This window comes from Hevea brasiliensis, unplaced genomic scaffold, assembly GCF_030052815.1.
Source record: "Hevea brasiliensis isolate MT/VB/25A 57/8 unplaced genomic scaffold, ASM3005281v1 Scaf232, whole genome shotgun sequence".
Classification (NCBI taxonomy): domain Eukaryota; kingdom Viridiplantae; phylum Streptophyta; class Magnoliopsida; order Malpighiales; family Euphorbiaceae; genus Hevea; species Hevea brasiliensis.
Window position 1 is genome coordinate 28,196 of NW_026614732.1, and position 15,162 is coordinate 43,357.

The following is a 15,162-nucleotide window of genomic DNA, read 5'->3' on the forward strand; positions in this document are numbered from 1 at the left end:
TAAAAAAAATTCGTTTTCTTAAATTATTTTCAGGCATACTAATAAATTTAAAAATAAAATTTCTTGAAATATTAATAAAATTATTAGAATTACATTTGAATTTTCACTGATTTAGATAAATAGAATAAAACTAACATTAATTTTATAATCTTAATAAAATTAACCAAATTAAAATTTTAAGTAAAATTAAAACATTACTTAGAGTTTTTTTAATTAATTAGGAATATTTTCAAAATATTTTTTTTTTGTTTTAATGAAATATTATAATTTGTAGATTTATTAAAAATTAAAATATGTTATTCATGAAATTTGAATAATTAATTATTTAGAGTGGTAATGGTATTTTGGTGGGCAAATTAACACCTGCGATTGCCAAGTTAACTGAAATTAAGGTTTTATATCATTGCCCTTTAATGGTCATGCAGAAGTTAGAAGTTGAGGCGAGGCTCAAGCATGGAGTTGGTGAGACAGGACTAAGGCTGTTTAGAGGTGGCGGTGGTTCTATTGAGTGAGAGGGCGAGGAGGAAAACAACAAGAGCATTTATGCCATTAAAAAAATCATCAATTTTTTAATGGAGTCAAAGCATTAAAAATAGAAAATTTAAAATGATTAAAAAAAATCTCCTGGCCCTGATGGACTTACTGCAGCTTTTTTTTTATCAAAGATTCTGGGTCATTGCTAAGCCTGATGCCTGTCGTGCTTGTTTGGAATGTTTGAAACATGGTTTGTTACCTCCAGGGCATAACCGAACTTCTATTGTTTTAATATCGAATACGCACGGTTATGAATGATTTAGAGAGGATAAAGACAGCAGAGAAGGGACGTGTTGATGTTACTGTATGCAGTGCTCTTGACATCTTTGGAGGGAACTTATCCTACATGTTGTTGCTTGGCATGCCTAGTAAGAGGCCTTGAGAGTGTAGAGCCCTTTAATCGTTGAATTGATCAAGAAAAAGAGAGATTCTCTTCTCATTGATAAAATTAAAAGGATTGATCTTAATTACAAATTTAAACATAAATTTAAATTTTCCTTTTCTCATTAGTCCTACTGTGCTTATAGATAATGAATATAGAACAGATTTCTCATATAGTAGATAAATTTTAACAATTAATCTAAATGAAGACAACTGATGATTTAGCTACTTTAATAGAAATGATTAACAACTTAAAATACTAAAAACTTAAGAACTAAAATATAACAGAAACTTTTGAAATCTCAACAATCATTGGAGGAGAATGTCACAGTGTGATCTGCTAAATTGAAAGAAAGTCTTGTCCTCCCGAGTTGATAACTCCCCATCATCGTTAGTGATTGATCCAAAGGTGCAAATGCAACAATATACCCCAGTCTGTACTTCATACAAGACTTGCCGTGGGTCTAGACGAAGGACCTTCTCATCAGTAAAATGAAGCAACACCTCAGGAAAATAATTCAGATAATATATATTTGTTTTATAGCATGCGCAATAGCTTACTCGTAAGGGAACGAAATCTTCGGTTTCCTCCACAAACTTATCACGAAATTGGGTATATATTTCTCTTGGAAACCTTGTTATTCTGGTTCCAGTATCCAAAAGTACACCATAGCTACCATCTAAATTGATTTCCCATTTATCTGGACTTACTTCGAGCATTTCCGCGTGGATTGAGATTCCTTTGAATTCCACATAATAAAAAGAAAAATCATAAAATGGGCGTGGTTGCAATGACACAACAATTGATTTATTGTGCGGGGTTGGAAAGTCATACAGGTAAAGGGCAGTACTCATTTCAGTTTGTGTAATTAGACAAAAGGAGAATTTGGCAGCTCTAATCTGGGTTGGGAAGGAATACCTAAGATTTTGGAATCCTAATATTCCCGCATAAACACCCAAAAAATACTTGCCAGGATTGTGAGTTCCACACCCAAAAATAACCTTGTATGAAAAACGGCCATCTAAACTTGACAGTTCTTCAATGGCAAGAACCCCCGAAGTAGTATCATTGTCTAAATAGTTAATACTATAAAGGCACCGCCCTTGTGGCGAACAACTTATTTCCAGTTGACTTTGATCACATTTGTTTGAAGAGCATCTAATAGATTCAAATGAGTGGGAACTCATTCGATTATATTTGGGTATATTTCTCTGATTATAACATTTTTCGCATGGATAGCACTGCCACCAAATAATTGAAGAGCCAGTGTCCAAGAGCAGCTGGGTTCGTATCTTTTCCTCACCAATCCGTAGTACAACTACATGCTCTCCGTTAGACTCTGCAAATAGAGGTACAACAACCGATGAAGGTGACTGTCCAACACCTACACTAGGGAGAATTGTCAAATGCTTAAGCCTTTCCTCATCACGAGCCAAGCTTGTTAAAGCATATGACTCAGAGTCCATTTGTAATCTGATAAACTTTTTGATATGATAAATTGGAAGGGTTATGGGAGACAATGAAGATGAGGAAAGAATGAGAAAAAAACAAAAGGTTGATGCAAAGAGGAAAAAAGCAGGAAAGGGAGTAGATAATGCCATTGTTAAGAGTTGTTAGCCCACAACTTTGCAAGATATGAAAATTGATGAATGTTTAGGTTTATAAATAGTGGCTAGGTGCTAGAGGTAGTTGAATCACTAGTTGGATCACATATTTTGTATCTGCTAAGTTAGTTCACATATTTTGTATCTGTCAAAGTTAGTTTTGGCAGCAACTTTTGTTACTTTTGGATAGTTAAGAGTTAGATGATCTTCATATATTGATTGATTAACATGCAAAAAATATCTTTCACTCATTATATATACCTCAGCTGTTCTCTTCCTCTCGGTTCTCCTTTCTTGAATGGACATCCTGCAGTCCTTCTCTACATAAAATCTTCGTCTTATTTGGAAGCATCTCATTTCCTTCCACGCAAGCCAAAATTCCTAAAGCCTTTGGAACAAAAGCCCCTCCCACAAACAAACATCAGCCAGAATATGTAAAAAGCCTTCACCGAGTCTCAATGGAAGGGAAGAAGGTAATTAACATGGAGATATAAATTGCTTTCCTGACTTTTCACCGTACATCCCTCTTTAGTTAACTTCTTTCAAAACTAGAAGTGCCTCTCATGGTTTCATAACTTATGCTATAGCTTTACAAGACTTCGAAGACTGAGTAGTCTCGTAAGTGTAAATCCTGTTCTGCTTCAAACTTTTCAATCCATCAAGGCAAAAGCTCTATAAAAATAATTTTGCATGCCTCTCCTTATGGGAAAGAACACCAGTACTCATCAAACCGTATGCACCTATCAATCAAAGCTTTAAGTGAAACAACAGCAAGCTCATTTTCAGCATCATTCATTTATTTAAGCAGCTCCTCGTCCTTATTCATCTGCAGCTGATGACAATTACCTTGGCATTATCATGGATGACAAATGCAGTTTGTATGAATATATTTATACCTGCTGCTTCCACTTTTAACTTCTTCCTTTCCTCCTTGATTTACAACAGCCTATATGCATTTGTCTGTTTCGTCAAAGTTCTTACTTACTTCATGGAAGAGGAATTCCACCATAATTGAGAAATCCCAGCTAATTCCACTAAACTGTTGGTGCCAAAACCAAAATGTAAAAATTGAAGATGTCTATGCATTCACCTTTTCAACTCAGTCAAAAATGGTGTTTAGGAGGGCTTCTAGATTTAGAAAGGCCATCCATTAACCTATTATATGTAGCAAGATCAGGTATAAATTCTCTATCCAGCATCTCATCCACCAAAACTTCTCCTTCCTTCCTTTTGCCCTCTCTTGTATACCCATATACCAAAGTGTAATATGTCATATCATCTAGTTCCAAACCCTTGCTAGAAGCCAATAATCTCAATTTGTCAGCATCAACTGTTCTTCCTACATTGCAAAGATCTTGAAGGAGATAATTAAAGGTCACAATATCTGAAATGATACTCTTCTTCAACATTCTTTCCATCAATCTGAAGGCTTCTTCTATTTTTCTCAAACCTTCTATTAAAGTGGTACAAGAAACCATTCCTCCGCAACTGATTCAACAACTCCAAAGCTGCTCAGTTGTTCCTTTTGCCACATAGCTTGTCCACAAGCATACAGAAATCAAAATTACTTGGCAAAGCTCGTTTTCTTGAAAAATCAATCAACGATTCACAAGCCTCCAAGACCATCAGCCAAAATCTCTCAAGTCACACTTGAAAACTCACACCCCAAATCAATCATCTGATATGCCATCTTAACCCCTTCATCAAACTTCCTCTCCCTAAAGAACCCCATCATCAATGTATTAAAACTAACCACATTAGGACTACACCCCTTCTCTCTCATCTCCCTAAACAACTCTAAAGCCTTCTTAAACTTCTTATTCCTACAATAGCTACTAATCAAGATATTAAAAGTAAACACATCAGGCTTAACTCTATCCTTCAACATCTATTATATATCTCCGTAACCTTATCATGCTACCTTATCATGCTGCCCACATTTCACATGCCCATGAATCAAAACATAATAAACAGCTAAACTAGCCCTCCCATCAATCAATTTCCTCATGGTCTCAAAAGCAAGCAAGGCATCATCCAATTTACCTGCTTCACAATAGCCATTAATAGCAAACTGAAAAATGCGTTCAATTCTACGACAAGAAAATGTAGCCTCAGAACAAGGGCAGGGATTGGATGCCATGAAAGAGAGAAGCGAGAAGAGTTCCGAGAGGCGGTTGGTGATGGCAAGAGTACGTGCCATCCATTCAAAAGTCTCCTGCTCTCTTCTCATTCTCTTCTTCTTCTTGACAACTTTTATCTTGAGATTTGTGGTGTTTAATTTTGCAGCTTCCTGTACTAGTGAAGTTTGTGATCTCTCAGTGATTTATCTATTAAAGATACTAATTATAAGACTTGCTGTTCTTGGATTTTATCTTTTTCTGTGGATCTGTAGGACATTGAGTTTTTTCTTCAAGGACAAGAAAGAAAATAGTGGTGACCCTTCAATGATTAAGTCAATAATTTCAAATTAAATTATATGAACTCTTCCCACTAAGCTCAATAAATAGACCATCTAGATATATCTAACCGAAAAAACAAAGTGAAAAATAAAACAGGGAAACCAAACATCATATGGAAATATTTATTTAAGCAAACATCAAATGGCCAACTGCTAGCAATTCTCAAACATCTGACTGCTACTATTAACAATTCTCAAACATCAAATGGCTAAACTATCACACAATTTTTTTCTCGGTAATAGTTACACAAAAATGACCGAACACCATATTCATCATCTTCTGCAAAATCTTCACCACAAAATGAGGGGAGCTCGCGAGGGATAGGGCATTGACATATACACCTGCAGGCGATTTGGCTTGGAGCTCGACCCCTTATCTGAGTCCACCTTACCATTGAGCGACAACAACCTGAACAGGATGCTGTACACCCACAACCCACCAACGATGTATGATTCCTCAAAGCCTCATTGCTTATCATATCTTCCAAAGCCACCAAAGCTGATAACCCATCAATACTCATCAACCACACCAAAATAAATGTCAGCAAAATTGATGGCCTCTCCATATCTTTTGCTTTTCTCAAATATACAGAGTATGCTCACGAGCATGGTTATTTATAACTATGATTACCAAATACTTTGAACTTATCTAAACAACCCCAAGAGTTCAATTTTACTCCAAAGAATTCTAGAGATTTTGAGCTTGTCTCCAGAGATTTATTCCTTTCTAATTTAAGTTATTTTATTAGAGTTCAACTTCAACTATACAACTGCTGTCTTGCTTGGGATGCAATAAGATCACTCACATGGCCTCAATCATATCCTATGCTTTTATTCATATATTTCAAGCCACCTTGCCACACCCTGGACCAGTCTCGAATTAAAGCCACAGCACGCTGATCAGTTTTAATTTAATAATATTAAAATTAGCTTTAAAATTATGAAATTTTTTTCTTAATTCATTTTTCTTAAATTTAAATTACTTTGTTCTTGAAACCATAGTTACCAAATTTAGTTCAGAACTAGATCGATTGACGAACTATAAATTAATGATTATTAGAAATTAATTAGATATTACTTTTATTAATATAAATAAATAAATTTAGCGAGCTACTTTTTATTTTTAAAATCAAACTTTCAATATTTATTAGATTACACATATATTTAAATAATATTTTTAAATTTCATAAAATTATTAAAAATATTCAAATTTTAAATATTATTACTAAATATTTTTTATTTTCAAAAATTATAAATAATAAATGAAATAAAAATATTTCTGTAAATCACTAATATTTTTATTAATGACTATCCTTTAAGATATTTATAAAATATTAATTAGATATTATAAAAAGTAAAAAAAAAAAAATTATGTCATTTTATAAAGTTGAATGCCTCTTCATATCTTTTGTTTTCTCACATATGCAGAGTATGCTTGCGAGTATGAATACTTTGAACTTATCTAAATAACTTCAAGAGTTCAATTTTACTACAAAGATTTTAGAGATTTTGAGCTTATCTCCAGATACCTAAGTTTTTATATTAAAGTTCTACGCGGATCATGGGCCTCGTTATTTAGATAAACTCCAACAATACAACTCTTGCCTTGCTTGGGTTGCAACGAGATGATCACTCACATGGCCTCAAATTTTAAATACTATTATTAAATATTTTTTATTTTCAAAATTATAAATAATAAATGAAATAAAAATATTTCTATAAATCACTAATATTTTTATTAATGACTATACTTTAAAATATTTATAAAATATTAATTAAGTATTATAAAAATTTTAAAAAATAATAATTTAAGAGATTTCAATTGATATTCTTCTCAACTTCACAAAATAAGAACCACTTAGATGTTGGCTTGAAAAGTCATACAAGAGTAGTATTCTATTTAAGATAACTAACTATAAACAAAAGAGAATTTGTAAGCTCTAATCTGGTTTAGGAATGAATATTTATCGACCATGTTTAAAATAATATTTATTATTAAATTAATAAATAATTACATTTTAGCAAACTTTTGGATATGTTAAATAGGAATGCTCAATGGCAAAAGTGACTTAGGATGGGATCAGTAGAAGAAAGCGGGGAAAGAGCAAAGAAAAAAAAGGACTTGAGGATCGCGAGCCTAAAAGTTTACAAGACATAAAAACTGATGCATATCAAGTTTATAAATTTAATTAAAAAAAAATTAAAAATTTTCGCTAAGATTAAATAAGTTTTAAATTAAGTTTTAAATTAAATAAGTTTTTATACTTTTTAATTATCGCTAAATAAGTCTATACTTAATAAAATGTTATTTTTTAATAATATAATTTTATTTTCTAATTTTTTAAATAATAAAATATTAAGAATAAAAATGTTAATATTAAACAATTTTTGTTTACCATGTTTTTCAATTTTTTTTAAATTTTATTTTAATTAAAATTAATAAATACTTTTTAATATTTAAAATTAAGAAAAATAATATTTTATTACTAAAAAATAATATTTTATTATGCATGAACTTATTAATTTAGCGTTATTAGAAAGTAAATAGACTTTTTTAATCCAAATTTTAATTTTAAACTTATTTCTGTATCAAAAATACATAGACTTATTTAGTCTTTCTTCCAAATTTAATTTGGATGCAAGTTTTATGTGGTAGAGTTAGTTGTGTTAATTAATGGGTGTGCATAGTTTCTAGGGTACAAAAACTTATTTAATTATTTTATTTTGATTATAATTTTTTATTAAAAATTAAACTAAAATCATGCTGATCCATATATCGAATCAAAATTGAATAGTACTTTAAAGTGGTTGGACAAAAAAAAAAGATTTGAGTTGGTAAATATAAAAAAAATATAATAAGTAGTTATGTATTTAATATGAAAAATACTTTAAAAAGAAAGTTTATCTTTTGCCTGTCTTGCATGAACTGGTGACTGTTGTAGATGTGCACATATTCTTTAAGTTGCTCTAGGAACCATTGCCAACTGTCTTTATCCTCCACACGCATACTAGCATATGCTAAAGGGAACATACAACTATTTAGATCTATCCCTACTGCTGATAATAGTTGTTTTCCATAAGTTCCTTCTAACCAACATCCATTAGAACAACCATTTATAGGAAATGATTCCTAAGAGTGGATTCATCCTTTTATTTTATTTATTTTAATTAATCGCGGTCCTGTGATTTAATAGTAATAAAGAAAGAAGCTGACAAACAGATATACATCCCGACAAACTCTCCCTTCTCTTCTCTAAATGTCACTGTACTCCCAGGATTAGTTCTTAAAATTTCACAATTGTAATTATGCAATCTACCATACTAGGCAGCCTCATCCCCATGAATCCTTTTGCTCTCCAAGCTTTGGCCATGGTAATACTTATGTTGTAATCATCTTTGATCCTCCCAATTAACCCTGTTAAAGTCAAGTCAAGATCATTTCTGAAGGTCTCTAACTAGTGTGAAGCAATCCATTTTGCAGTGACATGGTAGTTTGTAAAACTCTTTGCACAACTATGGTTCAATGAAGCTGTCTTTATTTTCATGGTTTAATAATTGGGGTCTTTAGTGTGTAGTTTACTTGCCCAAATCTTCCAGCCACACTCCTTCTTACATCTAGCTTGTAACACCTCTATATGCATAGCTACACTGTTCCAGTGACAGGTGTCGGTCTGGACAATTAAGAAGATTAGAACCATGTTTAAGACACCTAGAAAAGCCCTGAATGAAAATTAATAGTGATTATCAGTTAGTTAAGTATAAACAAGAAAAACAAAGCATAAAAAGTTAAATGAGCTGATGGTTGCAGCGATAGATGACTTTCCCGGGAAGTGATTGCGAGGTCAGTCCTAACTCCAATTTTGAACGGGAAAATGTAACACTGCGGTCCTAAGGACTATTGCGAACCTAGTGGAAAAGTGAAAATTACAGAAAAGAGTTGATAAATAGATCAAATAATTAGGTCATGACTCCGAAAGAAATACCAGATTATTTACAAACCGGATCAATCAGGTGAGGGGCAAATTGGTTAATTCACCCCTAGAGGTGAATCCTGACCTAACTGTCCAATAAAATCGGAGAAATGAAAATTTCGGAATAGAGAATTAAATTAAAGAACTATAGAAAAATAAAAGTTTTTAATTTCTACCAAAAATGCTCGCCACCTTGAAAAGAGATAAAATTGTTTTAAAATCACTTGTAGTGTATTTAATGGGTTATCGGTAGGCAAAGTTTGGTAATTCATTAAGTATACTACGGGATCATGTTATGCCTTACAGAGGGGCTAAAACATGTCATTAAGTATACTATTAGACAATTAGGTCAGGAGTCACCTCTAGGGGTGAATTGACTAATTTGCCCCTCGTCGGATTGATCCGGTTTGCAAATAATCTGGTATTTCTTCCGGAGTCTTGACCTAATTATTTGAACTACTTATCAGCTCTTTTCTGTGATTTTCTTTTTTTCACTAGGTTCGCAATAGTCCTTAGGACCGCGGCGTTACATTTTCCCGTTCAAAATTGGAGTTATGACTAACCTCGCAGTCACTTCCCGGGAAGGTCACCCATCGCTGTGACCATCGGCGCATTCAACTTTTTTATGCTTTGTTTTTCTTGTTTATACTTAACTAACTAGTAATCACTATTAATTTTCATTCAGGGCTTTTCTAGGTGTCTTAAACATGGTTATAATCTTCTTAATTGTCCGGACTGACACCGGTCATCGGAATAGTACAATATATCAGGCTATGCATATAGGGGTGTTACAATTATCCCCTCCTTAAAAACAATTTCGTCCTCGAAATTGTGCCCACTATCCATTCTAAAGAGTCATACGTTTGTTTTCTCATGTCTTTCATATATTTTCATGTAGCTTCATAATCTGAATAATGGTCCATAACACCTTAACCAATACTATTTACTCATCGATTGCTCACCTCGTATGCCAAGTTTCTTATGAGCTTCTGTCATAAGTTAAATTCAAATTCATTTTAATTTTAGAGGTAAGCAAATCTGTGTGCTAATGGATCCACTTTTTCTAGGACCTCGTATGATCCTATGAGTGAGAACTTAGTTTTACTCCTTTCTATATAATCATATAATCTACTTTCCTTTCAGTTTATGTAAGACTTTTAACAATCTAATACAACGTTTAATTTATTTGTATAACACTAATCTCCTCTTACTATTGTTCTATCTAATATTTCAATTCATGTTTCCTTATAGAATGACCATTGTAGTCATGTTAGAATTACTTACCTAATCATTGGTCCTCTGACCATTCTAGTCAACAATCTTGCTAATTTTCGTAACATTTTTCTTGTTTATACTTAACTAACTGGTAATCGCTATTAATTTTTATTCAGGGCTTTTCTAGGTGTCTTAAACATGGTTCTAATTTTCTTAATTGTCCAGTCACACACAGTCCAAGCAGTGCAATATACCAAGCTATGCATATAGGGGTGTTACAATTAGTATACTTAATAAATTACCGAACTTCGCCTACCGATAACCCATTAAATACACTACAAGGAATTTTAAAAAAATTTTATCTCTTTTGAAGGTGGCGAGCATTTTTGTAGGAATTAAAAACTTTTATTTTTCCATAGTTCTTTAATTTAATTCTCTATTTCGAAATTTTTATTTCTCCGATTTTATTAGACAGTTAGGTTAAGAGTCACCTCTAGGGGTGAATTGACCAGTTTGCCCCTCGCCGAATTGATCTGGTTTGCAAATAATCCTGTATTTCTTCTGAAGTTCTGACCTAATTATTTGACCTACTTATCAGCTTTTTTCTGTGATTTTCTATTTTCCACTAGGTTCACAATAGTCCTTAGGATCGTGGCATTACATTTTCCCGTTCAAAATTAGAGTTAGGACTGACCTCGCAGTCACTTCCCGGGAAGGTCACCCATTGCTATGGCCATCGGCTCATTTAGCTTTTTATGCTTTGTTTTTCTTGTTTATACTTAACTAACTGGTGATCACTATTAATTTTCATTCAGGGCTTTTCTAGGTGTCTTAAACATGGTTCTAATCTTATTAATTGTCCGAATTGACACCGGTCACTGGAACAGTGCAATATACCAGGCTATGCATATAGGGGTGTTACATAGCTTATACCCACTAGAAGTCATTTTTTGGAGAAAAAAAAAAAAGGTTCAAATCTATGCTTAATCCCATAAGCCCTGCACGCATCTTTAAACTCATCTCTAGTTGATAATACCATACCAACCTTGAATGTAGGATCATCAATATCCCTATCCATATTAAACTCTAAAAATCTAACCTTTTCCCCATCACCCTCATAATCTAAGTTAAAATGCAACTTATCTGAATCACCATATTCAGAATCAGTATCAGCTGCTCAAACCTCAAACTATCCCCAATACCTTCATTCCTCATTCTTTCCTCAGTTACTTTAGGCCTACCCTTCTGATTTTGCTTTTGATTATTACTGTCATTATTAACTTCAGATTCCATGAAGAACATCCTGAACATCTTTATCCCCTTCTTCCATTTCATACTCATTATCATGTAATTCATCATCTGTCCGAGCATTTACCCCTTACCTATTGGGATTTCCCTCTTCAACATTCACTCCTTCTCTTGCATTCATTGCATGATCCCCCCCACTATGACAAATATTTACTTCTTCACATGGTACATCTTGATTATTATTGCCAAAATTCCCCATATTTTCTTCCACAATGCCATTAATATAATCATCAAATCTCTCACTCCTTATTAAAGCATCAATATACTCATTAAATCCATCATCAGCATTTACTTCTTTTGCCCTTACACTACCATCACTATTCTCTTCATTTATACCATGTTCACTGATACTAACTTCACTTTGCAGATCATTTACAATCTTTAGAATCAACATCAACTTCCCTATCAAATAATAAATTAGCATGATTAGTAGTCCAACTAAACTCCCCAAGTTCAATTGTTTTAGCTAAAGGCTGCATTGGAATGTTAGTATATGCTACTGTTTCTTCCTCAATCTCTAACCAAACTAGACTATTTTAAAAGACTGTCATCAATTTGAAATTCTCTTTTTAAGTCTTCAGTTGTCAAATGCTCAACATAAATATTCACCTCACCATGTTCAACAGCATACTCACACATTGTTGCTACATCACAGTCAAAACCTAATGTCATTAAACCACCCTTATAATCAGCACTTGGAACCCTCTAATAATACCTCAATAAACCATGCAACTTCAAGCCCTGACATAATTTATCTATCCTTACTAATGACATTTCATCATCTTGACAGAAAGGAATTATCTAAGTAACTCCATTATAATAGCCCCACTCTCCCTTAACCCCCTTAACATGTAATATTATAGTAAAAAACGTAGAACCATCCAGTCTTGTAACATGCAATAATTTGGCCATAATAAACAAACCAAATTTAATACTTAGCTACCACAAGTACAAAACCCTAAATTTTTTATAGTCCACAATGATAAAACCCTAACTTTTCAACTGTACATAAAAATTTCTTTTTTTCACTATCATCAATAGAAAACCCTAAACTATTACCAAAACATAACCTTTTACTCTCAAGAAGTATTTAATGGGTTTACCTGTCAAGGGGGTAGCCATATTCTTGTGGGTAGCCATATTCTTGTGGGGCTTCTAACCTCTACAAATATTTGACTATCTATCCCCCACCACACCTTCATCCCTTTTAGTGTGGTCCTACCCATATTATATTTGTCTATTAGAAAAGATACGACAAAATAATACTTTCGATGAAAAAGTCAAGAAAGTAACACTCACACCCGACAAAAGAGAGATGAAAAATGTTTTCTCTAAACAAATCTTACCTTTTCACTTTGGTTAAATTAGGGTTTGTTTCATGCCTATGTCATTGAAGAAGATGATAAACTAGAGAAAGGTGAGTGACAAGAAGGAGACGAAGAGAAAGTTTGATAGAGATAGGCAGATTCACAAGGATTGACTGCAATCTCATCTGAAAAGTAATGCGGGAGTGGAAGATGAGAGAGACAGGATTTGAGTGATGTAGATTTATTTTCATTTAAAAATGACACTTTGGATTTACACGTAAGCAAGTCACTGGAGCTCATACCGGATTCTGGTTTAAAGGACTGTCATTGCAATTAAAATGAAGTTAAATGATTTTATTTTAACAAATTGAAATTTAGGGACTAAATTGAAAATACTCCTAAAGTTTAGGGACTGATGATGCAATTTACCCTAATTATTTATATTTATATGCTATTATAATTATGAACTATATATAACATTGTATATTAATATATTAAAATATCTTATAATTATTATCTTTCATTTCTATATTTTTTTTAAATAATTTTAATTATAAATATATTAAATAATTTTATAATTATTAATTAAATATTAATATATTATATAATATGTTTAATCTTTAATTATATATGTATTTTATAATTAAAAATTACATAATCAAGAAATAGTTAAAAAAAATTATTATATTATACACTATAGCAACTGATTTTGAAGTTATATATGCATCTTTTCTCTGCAATCACTTATTTTCAGCATCATACATTTATTTAGGAGGTGTTTGGTCCACTTGTTGGGTGCAGTTAATAACTAATAGGCATCCAAATAGGTGAATTAGAGTGTTTAATAAATTTAAAAAATTATAGTTGATAACTGATGAGTAATTGATATAATACCTATCAGCTACAATTTGTATTAACTATATTTTTAGAAATATTTCTCATCTGTTAATAGCTGATTGATTTTATTTTTTATTTAGACCATATTATCCTTTTTCATTTAACTTAAAAATTAATATTATTTGTCACGACCCAACCTATGGGCCGGACCGGCACTAGGACCTGGGCCAGCCTAAAGCCCCCGAGGCCCGTAGTAAGCCTAACTATTCCTTAACCCAACTCTAAGGCCCATTTGGGCCCAATTTCAATAAACCAACCGAACAGAGTCCGACCATAAAATGGACCTTTCAACGGGGAGTTTTTGACTCACCCGACCTGTAAACACATTATATAATCAATTGGGGAGCTCAGCTCACCCTCCACATACTCACATCAACATAAAAATAAATGGGAGCTCAGCTCCCTCATTCAGTCCATCAAGCATGCATGTGATAATAATTTTACAGGTCCAAAATAATAATTTAGATTACAGACCCAAATCAATTAAACACTTCTAACACATGTGGAAATTCTATAAGTTTATAGAATTACACAAACATGAATAGACGACCTGCGAGGGAGAAAAGCAGGTTAACCTCAAAAAAATCCTCCTGTGGCCTGGAAAAATATTGAACAGGAGTGAGCGTTCGACTCAGAGAGTAAAATATCAATTTTAACCATAATCTCTATAACTATCTAAAACTAATGCACCATGTAGAGTGAAATGCAACAACAGCAATAGTTACACATCATAACAGCAAAAAGACAATTTGGAGCACTCAAACACTCAGTAATATCAATCATAATATATGGGAGGTGATCCCCTATACAGCTCTCCTAAATCCAACCTGTGCCAGCGAAGAACTTAGCTCGAACTTCCACTTAATAACCAAATCGGGGTCCCAGCGAAGAACTCAAGCCGTGTCTACCCCGAAGGACCGGGTCCCAGCGAAGATCTCAATCCTATCCATAGTCTACACCACATCACACGCACGCCAACGCACGCACACTGCTCCAAATTACCACAACAACATACATGGCACTTTCACAGTTATGAATGCAACATAAATCGTGCCTAGAGTTTATCTACATAGATATATACATATAGAATTTGTAGTTGAGCCCAAGAGCCATGGTGGTAGCGTTACTTTGGTTAAAGAGTTGAACAGAGGTGGAAGGTCAAAGGATGCCTTTTTCGACACAGCCACACAGGTTGCTGTGTGCAGTAGAGAAACTTCAACAGTGGAGAATGCTTTGCGAAGCACATTTAAAACTCGTCTTCGGGCCTATTGCAAAAGGATTGATTTTTAGAATTTATTGACTGCGACTATTGGCGCTGGACAGTGAGTTGGTGCTGAATTGTGTGGCTCCACGTGTTACGGTTGTCTAAGCCTTTTATATTGGAGCAGATAAGAGAGGCTGTGTCTACAATGCATGAATAAATCTCCTGGCCCTGATGGACTTACTGCAGCTTTTTATCAAAGATTCTGGGTCATTGCTAAGCCTG

At 33.2% G+C, this 15,162-nt stretch overlaps 1 protein-coding gene and 1 pseudogene across 1 annotated transcript; both read right to left on the minus strand.

The window, feature by feature from the left end:
• Positions 1-1,224: 1,224 nt before the first annotated feature.
• Positions 1,225-2,591, minus strand: LOC131176734 (protein ASPARTIC PROTEASE IN GUARD CELL 1-like). Its single transcript, XM_058141794.1, has one exon. The coding sequence runs from the start codon at positions 2,515-2,517 to the stop codon at positions 1,225-1,227; it is 1,293 nt and encodes a 430-aa protein (XP_057997777.1). The 5' UTR covers positions 2,518-2,591.
• Positions 2,592-2,785: 194 nt separating this feature from the next.
• Positions 2,786-4,436, minus strand: LOC131176732 (pentatricopeptide repeat-containing protein At2g36240-like; annotated as a pseudogene).
• Positions 4,437-15,162: the final 10,726 nt, after the last annotated feature.

Bases quoted from the DNA above. Each gene is read 5' to 3' on its own strand.
- LOC131176734 (XM_058141794.1), bottom strand. From the start codon at position 2,517: ATGGCATTATCTACTCCCTTTCCTGCTTTTTTCCTCTTTGCATCAACC.